Below are 19,393 nucleotides of genomic sequence, written 5' to 3' on the forward strand. Positions count from 1 at the left end.
TTTAGAAGTGACATTTGTATTTATTTATTTTTTATCCATTTTCACAACTTGATTCACAACTGATTGCTCTCCATAAATCTTTTGGTTATAGCATGAGGTTTGTAAATTTTCATATTCCTCAATAGCTTGCTGGCTGGAAAGTTTTCTCATTAAGACATTTCTGACATCATCTTAAACTACCACCTATAGAGCTGCAGTCCATTTGTTGGTCAGTGCTCTTCCTGTTTGGACTCCTCTTGAATGATTCAGTGAAGTAATTGATGAGTTAGATTCTCACACCTGCTGCTCCACACTTAGACTTAACAGGCCTGGAGTTTGGACTAATACTTCCTAGTGGTCACATCCCATGAAGTAGGCACATCTCCAAGCCATTTTCTAATTTAGATGATAAGATGAATTTCTAAGTGAAGCATCTCCATTTGCTTTATTTAAGGAAACTCACTGTGCACGTAGTAGGTGTTAATATTGATTGTTTCCTTCTGTGTTTGACCATTACTTTTTCCATTTTCTCTTCACAGTGGTTGTGTTGTATGTTCAAGGAATTGGTACTAAGGAGTGGAGAGAGGTTAGTATTCTTTTCATGGTATATATGAGCAGAACATATACTGCTCAGCATGTTTGTTTTTTAGCCTTTTGAAAAACTATATTATCAATTATCATGGTCCAATGGCCACAATAAGTGCATTCTTATGTGCATTCTTTTATTTTCCTTCCAGATAAATCTCATTAGATTTTTTCTTTTAGAAACAGTAGGCCTATCCATAAACTTGCAGAAGCTTTGAATAAAACATTTAATGTTCTATTCAACATTATTTAAACATGAATAAAACATTTAATATTAATATATCATTATCTTCTAAACATATTATGTTATACATCTAAAATAACGTTCAAAACTTTGTTCAGCATTTTTTTTTCCAGAAATTAATGTGACTGTAAAGACATTTATAATCTTACAAAAAAATTACATTTCAAAATAAATGCTGTTCTTATTAACATTCTATTATTCAAAGAATCCTGAAAAACAGAAAATCCATGAAAATCAATGAAAATATTAACCTGCATAACTGCTTTCAACATTGCTAAAATAAGAAATGTTTAAATTTTTAAATATATTCAAATAGAAATTAATTTAAAATGTTATTAATGTTTCATAATATTATAGCCTATAATAATAGCTTTTACTGTATTTTAGATCAAGTAAAGACATAAGAGCATAAGTGACTACTTTCAAAAACATTTTTACAAATTCCACAACTGTAACCTAATTCACAATAACAGATATTTTAGAACCCAAATTATTTAAACATACAAGTGCATAATTCTGATTTAATAAAATGTATTATTCACATATTATCGTATTATTCTACTGAAATGCTGAATTTATTAGTTAAAAGTACTGGTAAAAAATGTATAGCCTTAATCCACTGCACTGTCGCTTTGGATAAAAGTGTCTGCTAAATTCATAAATGTAATGTAAGTAAAAGTTATGCAGTAAAAAAAAAAAAAAAACCTGTAAATGTACATTCAACTGCTGCCTTAATTTTTTTGAATTGTGTCATAGTTAACATTTTTTGACCACTTTGAATTTACTGAACAAAAAAAAAAATAATAATAATAAACTTGAAAGAAATCAAACTGAAAAGTTGAGAGTTCACTGTCAAAGAGGGATAGAAGGAGAAAGTGCATTGTGGATCTGATTGCAGCAATGTTATTAAACAAAAGGAACATGGACAAAAACATTAGGGAAAACATGCAAACCGAAACAGCTATCATACAGTATGCACAGACAAGCGCTGACACAACTGAAATGAAATCACAGGCTTAAATACACAGGGAAAGTGAGGAGCTAAACAGTATACAGGTGAACATAATCTACCATTTGAAACAGTATGACAACAAATTTGAAAATGAAATGCAGAAACAGAAATCAAAAAAAGAATGTGACACTCATAAAAAACTTCTAATGTAGTATTAGAAATTACAGAAATTATTATGCAGAGTGTAGTAGAATATAGTAAAAGTTACAGAAATTATTATTTCGTGCTAAATACTGTAGATAGAAGCAAAGAATTTGTATTTTTCAGCATATTCCCAGTAAGTGCTGAACGGTTCATTTATCTGCGCTTTTGTGCTGTTTTAAAATCATCCTAAAGATGACCCTTTTGGCAGAATTGTAAATGCAGCTACTAAATGTATTCTATCACCTTGCCAAGATTTGTGGAATCAGTAGTCTCTAGGGAAAGTCTCATATTGAGTGTTGGGGGGGGGGGAACAGTAGTTTGCTTTGGGAAATTTGAGGAATGTGGGGAGCACTCTGGACTTCTCTAGAGGTATCTCGCTCTCCAGATGGCATCATGAAATATTCACTTTACTTTTATATAGCTGCTGTGTATCTAGACCAGTGGCTTTCTCCGCATGCATATCGACACTCAATTGCCCACTCATATTACAAGTACCTCCAAAAGCATGCATAGCAACTGCATTATAAACAGTCAGCTCCCCTAAACAGATAATGCAGCAACCAACAGTCACTGAATCTTTAGTCAAGGACCGATCGTCTCCAGGAACTTTCAGGAGCAGATAATGGAAAGCGTGGATACCAAGTTGATAGGTGGGATTATGTGTCTGGGGAGTTGAGAACATGATCTTGGGTCTGAATCTCAGTTAGGAATCAATAGTTCATTACTCTGTGCCATCGGTGAGTTCCACCAAGGACTCCTGCCCGATGGGAATTACTGTCTGATTGCTTCAGGCATGTGTATGTTGGCAGGAAGCTGTACGAGCTCACACTGAGCTGCTATTCCTGCCCCACATTCATGCAGAGCTCAGGCTGCTGTTGAGTCTGCTGAGAGAAGGGAAGTCTGAGGGCTGATTTTGCTTCTGATCATAAAAATATAATCATAGCAACTGTTATTATGCTTTGGCACATCAGTAATTCCTTCTGTGCAGATTTTACATACAGCTGAGAGGATAATATTAGCTTCTGTTATGTTTTCTGTTCTATTCATCTGAAGTATCATGTTTCATTAAAGGATAGTTGTGTTTATAAATGGGAATATATATTATTCTTTACTGTGTACAAATTTTGGCAAGAAAATAGTCAAAATTATGTGTGTTTTAACTATAACTACATTATAATGTTACGTGTATCAACTCAGTGGGAGCCTGATTCTACCATTTAATACAAAAAGAAAAGAGGGAATTTTGATTGTTTCACAATTCTGAGTTTATATCACACAATTCTGATCACACAATTTTGATTCTTGCATTTTTAAGAAACAGAAAAGAGAAAACAATTCTGTGCAGGAAACAAAAAAACAATTGCGAGATGTAAACTCTAAAATCATTTGAAAAAAAAAGGTAAAATTGTGACTTGTCTCACAATTTTGACTACTTCTCAGAATTGGAAATCTATATCTTACAATTTTGAGTTTCTATGTCTCAATTCTGAAAAAATCTAAATTGTGAGATATAAACTCAAAATTGTAATAATAAAAGTCACAGTTACTTTTTTATTTTTCACGATGGAAATATGCTTCCATACAGCTCTGTTAGCCGTGTAGGTGTTGTTCAATATTAATAAAAAGTTTTTTTTTTTTTTTTTTTTTTTTTATGTGTCTGTTTATATTTAGATATTCTCTCTCTCTCTCTCTCTCTTTTTTTTAAATAACATAACAATCACACAATTCAGAGTTTTAAACTGTATTTATTTATCCCAAATTTTAGCAACAGGTTTAGAAATATTGCAAATATATGTAAAAGTGTTGCTGTAAAATGTTTTAAAATAACATTATGATTTAATGTATTATTTCTAGGTATTTGGTTTGACCTTCTGACAAAGTTAAGCATGTTCTTTCACTAATTATTTCTTTTTGTGCCCGGTTTGTGGAGAATGACCTTTATGTATCTATAATTTATGTATGTAACTATAATTTTATTATCTTGCCATAAAAACATTAAATGTAAGGATGCATCTTTCTTTCTTGTTTAGTTTGGTCGAACAGAAGTGATTGACAACACTCTGAACCCGGACTTTGTGAGGAAGTTTGTCTTGGATTACTTCTTTGAAGAAAAGCAGAACCTTCGGTTTGATGTGTAAGTGGGTAACAACACTCTCCCCTTTTGTTTCAAGGGAAAAAAAACCCATAGACAGTGACAAAATGAATTTTACACATGATCTTCCTATTAACTTTCAATCTTTTGCTTATTTGATGCAGATACAATGTGGACTCCAGAAGCTCAAACATCTCAAAACATGTAAGCAAACTTTAAATGTCTCCCATGCTGTGCTAATGGATAGACAAGTCTCGAGGCAATGTCTCCAAGTTTGACTTTAATTGTTGATTTAATGTCTTTTCTGCTACAATGGATGTGGATGACAGAAGGTACAAGCTGTAAACGAGTGTAATTTATCCATTGCTTGTTTTCTGTGTCATGCCAAAAATAGCTACAAAGAGAATGCAATTTGTTTTTTGAGTTCTCATTCTTGAAAAAAAAAGAAAAAGTGTCATATTCAAAGCCCAGACCCTCCCTGTCCTTTAAAAACTGCATGAAAGAGTCTGTCGTAGTTTTCAAAGTCTCGTCTTCTATTTCTGTTGTTTTTCTCTTTTTTTTTTTTTTATTTCGCTTGCTTTATTGTATGCATTTCCATGTCATTGATTCACCCCTTCCATTGCTTAGAGTTTCATCAGCCAGGCCTCACCTGTCTTTATACTCAGTGACATACAGTATCCGAGGTGAGTCCTCATACCATCTTTCTGAGATTTTCCAGACGGGACTGTCTCTGCTGATTTGTGTCTGTGGAGCAGGAAACCCACAGAACTGTGATTTACCTTCATTGTTTTGTCTCCCACAGTCCTTCCTCGGCCAGACTTTCTGCACTCTAGGAGAGATTATTGGGTCCTCTGGGTCAAGACTCGAGCGGGTGCTTTCGTAAGTCTTTGATTATTTTCCACCATTGATACGATGTTGAATAAGACACAGTACCATGGAAACAATTCTTTAAAAATTCTTCAAATCCTCTGGGGTCTCTATTCAGGCCACATGGAAGACATAAGTTCATCTAGCCTGCATGGCCCAGCTGAGCTCATTTATATAGCAAGTGCTCTCATGATGATTATAAGACAAATGGGTTGATAAATTGAATCTCACGATTCAAAATCCTTTTACGGTCACCAGCTCTTTGACAGCACTTCTAAAATTGATGCTTTTAACTGTAGTCAAGGTGCTTGTTTGGGCTCTCTCAGTATCGCAGACCTTCTGTGTCCGTATCAATCCAGAGCAATTCTGTTCATAAATCGATCCCAAAAGCTTTGAGACAACTAATTAAGCAACTAATTAAGCTTGGGCTTGAGTAAGGATGGTACTCTGGTGACTGTGGCATTTTAACATTAAGATACAGACTGCCACAGTCCAGCATATCTGGGTCACTCTAACGATCTATTTCAGTAGCACAAAATAAGGTGTCTGGATGATGCCTTCAAAGGGATTTGCTTGCATTTGGTCTTACAGGAGAACCACATCTTTCTTGTCATTTTACAGAATCATATGTGATTTTGCCAAATTACATGCGGTACATGTATTCTTTTTTGTAATTATTTTAGTTTAGTAATTTTGTTATGTGATTTTTTTTTATTATTAGTTTTTTTCTAATTATCTTTATTTAGTTTTTTATTTATTTATTTAATTATTTTATTTATTATTTAACATTTAGTTAAATGTTTAGGTTTTTATGTTTTCATCTAATGTTTATTTTATTTTATTTTATTTTCAGTTTATTTTTAATTACTGAAAACAGTTTGTTATAGTTTTAGCCAACAGTAACAACACTGGATATGAAGCAAATACACATGATGAATGCTTTCAAATGTCAATTCTGAATATACTATATGTGGTTTTAAGTCACTTTAATTTATTTCAATTGTAATTTTAATTTAGGTACAAGTTTTTTATGTAATAATTAAATGTTACTGTACAGCTTTACTTTAATTACTGAAAACAATCTGAATATGTAAATGTATGCAGTTTAAAGTCACTTTAATCCAGTTATTTTCAATTATGAATTTTAATTTAATTTTAAAAGAAATTTAACCTAACATTAAAATTTTTCTTTACAGCTTTAGATTAATTACTGAAATTTTATTTTTTAAAGTTTTAGTTAACAATAGCAACAGTGGATGACATATGAAGCAAAAACACACGACTGATGTGTTCAAATGTGAAATTTGCATGCTTTTCCATAATGGGGCTCAGTGATCGGAATATAAGTTGTTTTAAGTCACTTGCAAAGCTAAATGAAAGACATTGAAGATATGGCTAGACAGTGTGACTAAACCCCCGAAGAACATGGGAAAATAGTTTGTAAGTCCCTTCCAGCAGCTGGTTTTCTTCCCCGAAGAACATGACGGGTGCTGTGTACACGCTCTGTATCACTGTATGGTAGATGGGCAGCTTTTTGTAAATGCGTCTGATGGTGACACAGCATGGGGCAAAAAACTAAATGGGCCATCTCCTTTTGGCCTTCGTGTCACGCTTTCTGCTGTGCTGTGCAAGCGTCGAGCAGCGGATTAGGAAAAAGGTTGGCGGCAATAGGCATATTTTAGTAGGTCAGCCCGTCTCTCTAAAGAGCTAGTGGGCAGATACTGTAACACACCGGGGTGGAAGTGTGGAGGAAGAGGTACTACTCTATTACCTGCTGGTTTCTATGGCAACCCACCAAGACTAGTGGCTTATCAATTACATAGCACTGCATTTGGGCAAATACATCCAATGCCCTCTGTTTTAGCAAGATAAGGCCAGGGAGTCCTAAGGATAAGGATGCCAAAGGATGTTTGGAGATGGGGATTTAAGAGTTCCGTGCCATATTCAGGGGCCCTTCGGGCTTGATTTTTCTCCTGCCTCATTTCCACATGTGAGTGGTGTGGATTTGTGGAGGAAATGTGCGTGGATAGAAGAGAGCCATATACTGTCAGGCTGAGCAAAATATTTTTAGACAACCTGGTTTCGGTCCAGGAATGTTTGAGATGAGAGAATGTAAAATGCTGTACAATAACAAGACCGGGTGTCAGTGTTTCAGCTCGGGGTTTGAAATTGTACAGATTGCAATCTATTTGGCATGTATGAGTATTGAAAATCTTTCAAATCAGCTCCTAAAAAACGTTTTGCCACGCAGGTAGGAAGAATTACTCCATCAGAAGGTGGGTAATTTGTCATTGGTCACTGCTGAAAATAAATTACCTAATGTTACGCCCATGTGCTTTTCTACACACTCGATCAATCTATTTCATACATAATTCGCATTCTAACTCTCTACCCCCTGCACACACACACACACACACACACACACACACAAACTCATCTTCTAATTAGCTCAAAAGAAAGCATGACATTTTCTGTGAAAATACCCTCAGTGTTGGAGACATTTATCATAGTAGCAGCGCTGTCACAGGTTTATACTGAGATGTATGAGGGTGAAGTGTATCCAGATAAACTGCCAAAAACACTACAGTCAGTGTTCTGATTAGACACTTATCACTAGCTGAAATGGATTTTCACACTCCGTTGCATGGAAAACATTTACATGTTCAGTACACTCCAGATGTATCATACATTTTTGACACATTAGACATCTGTTCTGCATTGAAAATATAATTGTTACATATATATATATATGTGTGTGTGTGTGTGTGTGTGTGTGTGTGTGTGTAATGAATGTATTATCTACTGTAGTCATTGACCAGTTCATTGGATATTGGATAGGCCAAATGCGATGTTGAGTTAATTATTAGTAGTATATGCTCTATGAACATACCAATAACTAAGTATGTGATGTACTATTTGCACCATAAATGAGACATTAGATAGTAACGCTTGTTGAAGAGAGGTGTGCTATTACTTTTCTAAATTACTTATTTTTGCCTCTTGGACAAAATAGAGAAAAAATCCATTAGAGCTGCATTGAAGAATGGATCTGAGCCATTTTTAGAGTCTTGCTCTTTTGACTTCGATGATATAGTAAAACCCTATCATCCATTTAGCAAAACTATTCAGAGCACTGCAGACTGACTTTTATATAGGTAAACCCCATCAAATTATTGTTAAATGTGTTAATATTAATCAGTAAAATAAAAATAATTCATCAGCAATTATTAGTGATATTAATAATGTCAATTATACAATTTTTCTTTATAATTGTAATTCATAACTTTAATACTTTTTATTCTTTTAAAAAGTATTAGAAAGTAGTTCATCACAAGTAATACAGTTCATTAACCTGTTAATCTGTAGACACATTTATTTGACTAATGTATACATATTTTATTTCATATTTTGTTAGAAATACTTGTTGTTGATTTTTCAGTAAAAATGTAAAATAGCTGTTAGTTTTAAATACGAAGTTCACATTAAATGGGCAATTATTCACCCTCATGTTCCTCTCTGGAACACAAAATTAGATCTTCTGAAGAATTGATGCCAAATACCATAAGAGAAGTCCATACAACTTGTGTTATTCAAACCCACAAGTCTCCACTCTCAGAAAATATTGCCTTGTGCCATAGCTCTTAAATATATGTGTGTATATATAGAAGATATATTTTTAAACCTCAGTGAATGTCAGTGGTGTGCAATATAATCTTTTGGCACAGAAGAAACAAATGCATACAATTTTGAAACAACATGAGGCTGAGTAAATGATGACAGGTTGATGCATTCCTGGCTGAAATACCCATTTCGGTTCAAAAGTCCAAAATCACAGGAATATCTCAATGTCTACTTTGTATTCTGGTGATGCTATTTTAGGGGATGAGGTTAAGCGTATCTCAAGCTCTTTTATCCGTGGACACAGCTGTTGCATTTGACCTGCAGAAGAGTCTCTGGCTTATTAAGAGCGAACCACAAGCTTAGAACTTAAGCATGGTTGCTGATTTCCGCGCCAGGTGTGTGTGTGTGTGCCAAATCTGCAAGCCAGCAGACCTGTAAACACTCATTATGCATAATCAAGTTACCTGTCACATGATCACTGTGCTTATCTGGATCAGGCACTTCAGATAGGGTATGTATTTGCATTTCTCTACAACACTTCCTCTCCGACAGACAGTTACTGGCTGCTTAATTGCTCTGATTTGCACCTCTACAATCTGTGTTTTGAATGCTGTTGGTAGCAGGGCATTTTTGACAGCTATTAACCTGCTTTGACCAAACACTATCTCCTACAGTGAGATCAGTGCATGCTCACTAAAACCCCCTCCATCATCGCCTCATTGGCCAGTTTACTCATTCTCTACAGTCTGTTCCAATGGCTGAACCTGCAGCGTACTTCAGCAACACAACGTGCTGGTCTCTCCAACTGTATTTTTAGCAGCTTGAGTGTTTTAAAATTCATGCAATTCACCTTTATGAGGCCCCATTATATTGATAATGTCATTTTATCTACAGGAACAACAATGCTTCGCTGCATGATCTTGCCACATTTACATGCCAGTTGAAGAGCTGTATGACAAATTAAAGCCCCAAGAGGCCATGCACTGAACTGGTTTTTATTGCCGTTAAGGGCTGTTGTTTTGCATGATACAAAGCAACAACAGCAATATGATAAAAAAAAATAAAAAATAACTGAAAATACTCAGTAAATAATTAGTGGAATATGCTCTATGAACAAACCAATAACTTGAAGTATTAGAAGTCATTCTCTACTGCTTGTGTTATAAATGAGACCTTAGATTATAGAAAAGAGGTGTGCTATTACTTTTCTGAATGACTTCTTTTTGCCTGTTGAATGATTAATTAAATTAATAGTTTACCCAGAAATGAAAATACTGTCACCATTTACTCAGTCTCAGATTGTTTGTTTCTTCTGCTGAACACAAACTGTGTAACCATACAGATACATTGTTTGTTTTCCCATTTATTGACTGACAGCTCTCCTGTCCCCATGTTGAGAGAAATCAGGAGTAAGTGCAGAGTACTGTATAAACATAAAGGTTACTGTTCTAGACTCAAAATGAATAAAATATCCTTTTTGTATTTCATCCAATTTTATTAACCAATATCTTTGCTGCTAACCTTTGTTGATTAAATTCAACCATTCTAATAAGCAAAATGGCTTTAGATAAACATGACATTTGTTTTTTATTGAACTTTCTTCTCCTTCATCTTATTCCTCATGCGATCCAGAATGGCTGAGGCTTTTTCATTTAAATTATGCTGTGAAAGGGCTTTTACATTTGCTAAATAAAGAACTTTTTAAATGAAAAACAAACAAACAAGCAAGCTCAGCTCAGATGAGGAAAAGGAATGCAAGAGTAATGTTATGCATTACATTATAAAAAGCAACTAAGGAATGCAATTAGTTACTTTTATGGGGAGTAATGTACTATTGCAATGTATAGCTTTTAAAAGTAACTTTCCGCAACACTTTTTAAAACACTGTGGCATTGAGTTCAAAGCATTGTGGTTGTGAGTTCTATATGGGTAAGCACCATCAAATTTTCTCAAGAAAATGTAATTTTTAAATTAATAATAGAAATGTTAAATAATATGAAAATCAACAATTAATAATTCACACTATTATGAATAATTATTCATTTTAATACTATTACTGATAATTTATTTTTTAATTTATAATTTATTGCTATTATTTTATTTATTTTGCCAAAAGTAATCTTGTCTGTAGACTTTTTATAGTTTCCAAACAATGTCATTTTGTACATGTAAAATGTGAATACAATTGATATGTGGGCACACTACTAATTTGAATAACAAATTTGTACTGGAATGTCATTTTTGTGCTTTTGAAGGATCTCTTGATGCATTCGTGACACACATACAGCAGTGCTGCATGTCTTTGTCCTGTAAGAGGGACTCGGCGTCTCCGCTCTAATGCCGCCCAGATTTATCCAGGCTGCTGAGGACTCTGATTAAACATGCAGGGAGGATGTTTTTGGCGCAGACACAGTAAAGCGGGGGGGTTTGAAGCTCTCCGATAAAATCTTGAGATGCTTTTGTTCTGTCTGTCAGATATGCTGTGTTAGAGAGGTGACAGCCCAGCTGGAAAAGAGTGTATTCTTCTCCTGTGACCATGAATAGTTTCATACCACAATGTGGTTTAACTGAAAGCGAGGCATTTGAGTGCAATAACTCTAAATCCAAAGACATGTCTTCTGGAAATGTTAAATGTCATTCATTAAATGTTATTAATTTATTCTCTCATTCATTTCCTACCTGTCAGTCAGTGATTTTTTTTTAAATTTTATTATTAATATTTTTTTGTTATCTCTCATTTCACTCTTTTTCTTTCTGTAGAGTCGAGTATTACTTACACTATTGGCACTTCCTGTTCTTTTGTGTATGGTGGCAGTGATGGAGACTCGTTGGCTGCAGAAAACCTCTTTGGCTCACCTTTATAAGTTGTTTCCATAGCAGCGGGAAAGTGAATGCCGAAGAGTTAGTGACACTGACAGCTGTCTTGAGTTATACATTCACTAGTACTGAGTAATGAGAGAGTACGGTTATGATGAGCCACGTGTGACCTTGAAAACGATTCGATGCTTGGGGCAAGATGTGAACTCTTCGGACAAGCTGAACTCTCTCCTTACTTGGTCTTTGCATTTGTACACCAAAAAATCAGTAGCTTGCTTTTTTTGTCTAGTATTGTTCATTTTCTGTTTTAGCTGATATGCTGCATTTGTGATCTTTCTGTGAGGACTTTCCATTTTGAAACTACTTTAGAAATGACTTTCATATTTGTTGTGCAAAAGTGAAATGGATATAGAACTTATTTGCACTTATTTGATCAAAAAAATACAGTAAAAACTTTAATATAGTTAAACATAATTACAACTTAAACTGATTTCTATTTGAATATATTTTAAGCTGAATTTTCAGCATCACTACTCCAGCTTTCAATCTCACATGATGCTTCAGAAACCATTCTAATATAGTTCAAATGAACAGCACAGAAATAGATAAAAAAAAATCTTTACAGTCACTTGATCAATTAAATGCACCCATGCTTGAATTTTTTATTTACTTTTTTTTTTTTTTAAACTAAAATAGATTAGATGGAAATTTTTTGAAACTTTTAATACAGGTGTAAACATACGACAGAAAATATAAGAAAATTACTAGATTTTCATTTGTAATATTTTTATCATTATTTATACATCGGTTAGGAAGACAAAAGGAACCTATTTTGGAGAGTGATCCTCATGATCAAATTTTATTTTATTTTATTTTATTTATTTTTTATTTATTTATTTTTTCCCTCCAGAATGCACTGTGAAATTTGCAAGAATATAATAATATGTAGCATTGTATTTTTTTAAAAACTATTATATAATCACATTCATTACAGCTCAGCCAGCTGGAGATAACTTGACAAAACACTTCCCACAGCAAAGAGTCATTTTCAGACTCCACGCCACCTCTAGTTTCTCCATGGCAGATCCGCCTCACTGAATCTTACCTGCATGTCTGGATCTGACATGTGTCTCAGGAGGGGGGAGATGAGAAGCGTGGTGGGACGCTTGCCTGTCTTAGATGTCCTTCAGTCTAAATTCCTATTTGGCATCATTGAGCTTTAACTGGATTTCTAGCCTGCAGGTGGTCAGTAGGTGAGTGTGTGCATACCATTGTGAGTTTATGCACGTGTGTGTGTGAATAGATTGAGGATCAAAGGCTGTACTAAAGTATCAGGCTAACCTGGCTCTCAGCAGTTGCGGTGATATTTGTTCCCATGGGAATCTGATTTTAGCCAATCAAATGTATAGATGGCATGAGACCACTTAGAATGGGGTTTAAAAATGATGAAAGAAAGTCTGTGGCCATGGAGACAGGTCTTTGGAGCTGGAATCAATCACCTCATTTTATAATTTGATAACAAATGTACTAGACTACCCAGACTCCAGTATATGCTATTTGATATGTTTTGTGCATAAGCCCATGCCCACTTTGAGTCCGCATGAAATCAGAAATGACTCTATTTTACTTCTTAAAGGGTGCTCCTAGTGTTATTTTGAACGATTCATCGATGCATGTTATAAAACTGATTTCACCAAGCTTTATTTTTCATCACATGATTTTCACAAACCAGTCAATTCCTTTGAAATACTTTGAAATAATTAATGTATTTTTTTTTATGTTTTTGAAAGGTCTCTGGTGTTTACCAAGGCTAAATTTATTTGACCATAAATACAGTAAAAACAATTATACTCTGAAAAACTATTACAATATAGAAGCTGTTTTCTATCTTAATATAAAATGAAATATGAATTTTTCAGCATTATTACTCCAGTCTTCAGTGTCATGTGATCCTTCAGAAATCGTTCTAATCTACTGTGCAGTTATTATTAATTATTATTTGTGCTTCGTTATTAGTGATGGTTTTTATTATCAATGTTGAAAACATTGTTTGCTGCGTCATTTTTTTGTGATATTTTTTTGTCCAGATTCTTTGATTCTTTGAATAGGAAATTCAAAAGAGCAGCATTTATTTAAAAAATAAATATTTTGTAACCTTATAAATGTCTTGTTTCATTTAATGTATCCTTGCTGAATAAATTATATTGAATAAAATATATTTAAATAGTAAATGGTTATTTTTAAATTGTAATAATATTTCACAATATAACTGTTTTTACTATATCTTTGATCAGATAAATGCAGCCTCGATGAGCATAAGAGACTTGTTTAAAAATTATTATTATTGTTTTTTAATTATTTTAAAACTTTTTTTCATTAAATACCCTCTTTCACTCAGAAATATGTCATTTCATTTTTATTAACTTCCAAAAATCAATGTGTGTTCAGTGTCTTTCTTTGCAATATAATGTTCCATCACTTAATTTTTGCTGCTTCCTCTCTTTCACTCAGAATCTTTCTCTTTTCCCTCACACATTCTTTCATCCTCGCCATCAGCCTTTAATCTTTTTTCTAGATAACCTTCATCACCTTTTCCCCCATTCCCTACACTTTCCCTCTTTTCAGGTGAATCATGTACTTTTCAGAGGTTCGATGTGGGTTATTCAGTGACTGAAGTGGCCCACCATTACCGTTAGTGCAGTCGAATTGTACTGGAGAATGCTCTTAGCAGCAAAAAGTGCTTGGGCACCTCTGGAAAAGCACACAAAAATGGAGTCGTCTTATTTGTCCTGATTTTGAGTGGCCTCGCAGTGTGCTTAAAACTGAGCCAGTCTTCACCAGGGGTTGACTTGAACTCTTGTCTTTACCCCACATTTTATTGAAAGTTTAAAAGCATTTATCTATCTTTTCTCAAGGGGGATTCCTGGGAAGAAATGTGGGAGCATTATCTTCACAGCTGAGGAACTCAGCAATTGTCGGGTCAGTACAAAACTATCCTCATGCACACACACTTAGTCTGACTACAGTCTTTCATCATTGTATTTAAATATCAGAGGTGAAGGTTTTTTTTGCTAAGATTAGGCACAGAGAGACAGAAAAAGGAGTGAATAAAAAGATTTACCCAGTTAATCCACCATCAATTTCTTTGTAGTCGCTGAAGAGTGAACGAGTGAATCTCATGAAAACTGTCTAGCGTGTGTGATATTTTATCGTGGGGAAAATATTCATATCAAAATCTAAAAACTAACAAACAAAAAAACATTTAGTTTAAAGGAAAGGAAGCTTCTAGAACCATTAAGATTCGCTTTGCATTACAACATGTTTTTTATTTTATATTTATTTTTGTAATAATTAACACATTTCCTGGCCCAATTCACATTACTGCTATGCAAAAGCATTCTTTTTTTCCTTTTACCGACCTCAAACTTTTGAACATTAGAGTATGTTTATTAATGCATGGGGTGGATGTGATAAATGTGCTTAATGGTCCTAAAAATGTCATGATGCTCAAGAAAACCTGTTTGATTTTGGGGTGAAATGTGACCTGGACATAATTTTGTGAGATTCCCCACACTCATATAATCCTAAACCCTTGTACACTTTTAGAGATCAATGCAAGACTGCAAGATCATGTTATCTTTAGCATTTGGCTCACTATTTTGACCCATCCATGTTAATAACTGTTTTAAACTGTCCATCTCTTTTCATTTCATTGCCTTGGGCCAGTCCGTAAAACCACATAAATATCATTTCAGATGACAGAAATTCTGTATATATATTCAAATTCGTCCCTCTGTGTCCTTTTAATAACATGTAGCTACAGGGAGTTTTTGCCAGAAAGCCATTACAGTTCACCATAAATACAGCTTCAGTCTCCCCAAGAGAGATGGCCGTTTTACAAGGCAGATCTGTCTAGTGTGACACCCAGAACGTATTCCTTGAGTGCTCTCTTTATCAAGATCCAATTAATTCTGTTGCATGTGTGACTTCCCTCCTGGTCTTGTGGGTCTCTCCAGAGATCTGGTATTCTGAAGAGAACAGCACCAATAAATAGCTAAACACTGGAGACCTCCGCTCAACATTAATATGTATGAACCAATTGCTGTTCTCCTCTAACACAAATGTGTCCTCTCTGTGGAAATGATTTCTTGTCCTAGTATTTTGCCTTTGTTGTGTACTGAACTCATGCTCCGGAGAGATGTTAACTAAGGCTAGCAATTAAAATGCATTGTTTGATATAATATTTCCCATATTGAAGACTCTGTGTCAGGGGTGCATGTGTTTTGTTTGTTTGTTTGTGCAACTTGTTAGTTTTTTGGTAGCTTTAGGAATATTGTATTTCCAACTATCCCAAAGTAATCAAGAGTTTTATAACAGGACATTGCAACCATGCAACTCTGTGCTAACAAGTTGGATAAAAAGGATTTCTTTGGGAAGTCTGATCCCTTCCTGGTGTTTTACCGCAGCAATGAAGATGGCACGTGAGTATGAGCAGCTAAAGTAGTATTTATTGTTAACTTCCTGTTTTTAATAAACAATGTCTTAATGTAGTAGTTCACCCAAAAATGAACAATAATTCACCCCCAGGCCGTTCGAGATGCAGAGTACTTTGTTTCTTCATTGGAACAGATTTGGAGTAGTTTAGCATTTCATCACTTGATCACCATTGGATCCTTTGCAGTGAATGGGTGCCGTCAGAGTGAGAGTAGTACTAAGTAGCTGATAAATCCTCAAGTAATTCACACGACGCCAGTCCATCAGTTAACGTAATTTGAAGTGAAAATCTGCACGTTCATAAGAAATAAATCCATCATTAAACTACCACTTCTGACTACATAATCCATAATAACGCTTCCTAAAGTGAAAAAGTTGCATCAAAATCCACCATCATATTTGTTTAGAACTGCTTTTGGCTGCTTTTGCTCATAATCTCTCCTGATTCAGACAAGATGACTTTTTCATTGGAAAAAAAAAACAATATTATAGATAGAGGACTCGTATTTTAGGCAGAAGCAACCGTTTACAGTTAAAAACATCTTGATATATTTGTTTCTTACAAGCACGTTTTTTTTTCTCTGCACAATCTGTTAATTGATGGACTGGAGTGGATTACTTGTGGATTATTGTGATGTTTTTATCAGCGGTTTGGACTCTGACGGTACCCATTCACTGCACAGGATCCATTGGTGTGCAAATGATTTAATGGTAAATTTCCTCACAACTTGGACGGCCCTCATTGGCTTTCATTGTAAATTCAATTCTTTGTAAACAAGTACAGAATTTTGAAACAAACTGCATTTTTATGGTGTATTTACCTTTTTCCAGATTTTTCTGTCCTCACTGATTGTTAAATAATTTTCAAAGCAAAAAAATTCACAATCAGTCAGAACCTATTTTGGGTTTAATATACAGCTATGCTTACTGTTATACATAAATCAAACAACTGACATAATGTCCTGCTTTGTGTTGACATGGTGGAACATGTTTTTTTTATTACTTTGTGCTTGGTTAGGACATGGTATTAGCTGAATATTTCTAGATTTAAAACACCCCATAAAAATGACCCATAAGTGTTAGCTCACTTGACTGATAAGAGGGTTATGGTAGAGGCTCGTCGTGCCCACCATGAGCTGCTCTTGATGATGACCACTTTTATCGATGTCATGCTGTGTTTCGTTGGTATTCATTTTCAAACACATTCCTTCAAAGAAAAGTGTTCGGGTGTCATAACATGCCTTTATGTAAGATTTCCTTTTTGATTTGACTCTTTTGTAGGTTCACTATCTGTCACAAAACAGAAGTGATAAAGAATACTTTGAACCCTGTGTGGCAGCCCTTCACCATCCCAGTGCGAGCTCTCTGTAACGGAGACTATGACAGGTGAGGCTCCTAAAAAAACAAGAGTACAACCCTGCTGCATGGCTACATAATATTGAGCCATTATTGACTCTGTCTGATTTCTTAATGCATGTTTCTGCTCTTGCTGTGAAAAAAAAAATCACTTTTGAAATATTTATAAAAAATGGGATTCAGTAAAAATGGGTTTAAATACCTTTTTTCTTTTAATTGAAATATTAGGAATGCCAATCTGTTAAATGTTTCATTGTAATAAATCTTAGAATGTGTTCCTTGTTAATACATTCAGTTATTTGACAAAATACTGTGTAATTGTAATGTTCTCTTTACTCAAGTACACCTACCCTTGCATTAAAACAGAGGAATTGCAAATCTGGCAGAATTAAATTGAAAAATTGCATTTATGGTCTTAATCTTAAATTTAAACCGATGTTGTTGCTGATATCCTGAGCAATTCGATTTCACCACAATAAGAAATCAAAATGACTTATGTTGAACTTCCCCTCTGGTTTTACTGTTTGAATAAGTTATCCATAACAGGGTTATTTTATTATCATCAACACTAAACTATTATAGTTTTTATTAATATTTGAATCTTTTTTTACATTTCTGTTTTCATTTTAATTTGAAAGTTTTAGTCATTGTGTTGTGTGCTTTTGTTAATTTTATTTTTATTTTAGTTTATATTTATTTATATTTTTAAATATGTGTATATATTTATATGCATTTTTATTGCATTGGCAGCTATCGGAAATAAAACATTTAAATGTTATTTTGTTTTACATAATATTTCATTTCAAGTAACAATTTTTTTATGGTTTTAATTTAGTTTACTATGATGTCATTGATTATTTAAAAAAAATCACAAAGAAGATATTGATACAGAATATAAAAGCATTAACAATGTTAATAACTAAAAATAGCTTAAATGTGTAATTTTGACACCCCTAATACAGTAAATGTAAGATACGAGTAAAGATACATTATTGATTTTATGCATTAGATTCTGGGGTGCATTCCCGAGAACCAGCGCATGTGTATTTATGTCCCCAACATTTAAATCATCTATGCATTTTTGATGGGAGTCTGTGATTTTTGAGAGAAATAGATTTTTAAAGCATCCCTCAGACTTGTGAGCTCTGAGGTGTTTAAATGAGACGCCGCTGGGGCCGTGAGCTGTGGAAACGGGCAGCTGTGTCCCTGTGGCAGTCGGAATAATCCCAGCAGTCAGCTGGAGTGAGGCAGCGGCCGGTGCTGGTGTTATTTTGGACCGGATCCGTGGACTCACCAGGCTGCTGTCTTACTCTGACCTTTTGAGAAAATTCAGGCTGTCTGCACTTCATTTTAGATATTGACTTGCTGTGTGTTTGATTTGTTTGTAATCTCTCCAGAACAGTGAAGGTTGATGTTTATGACTGGGACAGAGATGGAAGGTACACTGTTTTCCGTGGCTTGTCTTCCCCTTGTAGGTAGTAAATATTGTGTTCATGAATACATAAATTATCCTGCATAACAAGAATAACTCAAGTCAAATTTTCATTAGCCAAAATAATTTTTCTCAGCATGCTCGTGCAGTGTTCATTAACTATTCCTCGCTCAAGTAAGAGCTTTCATTTTTCTTCAGTCATGACTTCATCGGAGAGTTTACGACCAGCTACAGAGAGCTGTCTCGCGGACAGAGCCAATTCAATGTTTATGAGGTAAAAAACATTTTCAACATTTGAGCATTTTTAGAGTTATTTTGATGCGTTTAAAAACACTTGCCATGCACAGGCTAAAAATCTGATTTGCGAAGTAAAAAAGGGTTTCAAAATTATATAACAATTTTTAGTATGTAATAGTATACATAAAATATACAAAAATGTGGGACACAACTAAATACTGTGCTTTAGTACTTTTAAAATGTGTTAATTAAAAATAGTTTAACTACTGTGATTTGGATATAAAGTCAACAGATCAGCATTGTTAGATATGACAGAGAACGTGATAGATATTTAATGTGTTGAAAACTAGTTACTTTCCATGCAATAATAATTTTGAACTGATTTAAATAACTAAAACGTGTGCTTCTAATGCCATTTTAACAACAGGAGCGTATTCATGAAGTGCCAAAAATGTTTCATGAATCATAAGAGAGAAAAAAGAAAACATGTGAGGACACTTCAGTAATATGGCA

At 34.3% G+C, this 19,393-nt stretch overlaps 1 protein-coding gene across 1 annotated transcript in view; it reads left to right on the top strand.

Annotated features, from left to right (window-relative positions):
* Positions 1–19,393, top strand: part of LOC113065735 (copine-9-like) — a 38,888-nt gene that overhangs the window by 11,895 nt on the left and 7,600 nt on the right. The window contains exons 3-12 of the mRNA XM_026237227.1: positions 519–565; positions 3,995–4,098; positions 4,221–4,260; positions 4,386–4,388; positions 4,859–4,935; positions 14,277–14,340; positions 15,739–15,842; positions 17,137–17,241; positions 18,609–18,650; positions 18,842–18,917. Coding sequence (XP_026093012.1) covers positions 519–565; positions 3,995–4,098; positions 4,221–4,260; positions 4,386–4,388; positions 4,859–4,935; positions 14,277–14,340; positions 15,739–15,842; positions 17,137–17,241; positions 18,609–18,650; positions 18,842–18,917 — 662 coding nt within the window. The remainder of the gene's footprint in view (positions 1–518; positions 566–3,994; positions 4,099–4,220; positions 4,261–4,385; positions 4,389–4,858; positions 4,936–14,276; positions 14,341–15,738; positions 15,843–17,136; positions 17,242–18,608; positions 18,651–18,841; positions 18,918–19,393) is intronic.

Source organism: Carassius auratus, chromosome 48 (genome assembly GCF_003368295.1).
Source record: "Carassius auratus strain Wakin chromosome 48, ASM336829v1, whole genome shotgun sequence".
Lineage (NCBI taxonomy): Eukaryota > Metazoa > Chordata > Actinopteri > Cypriniformes > Cyprinidae > Carassius > Carassius auratus.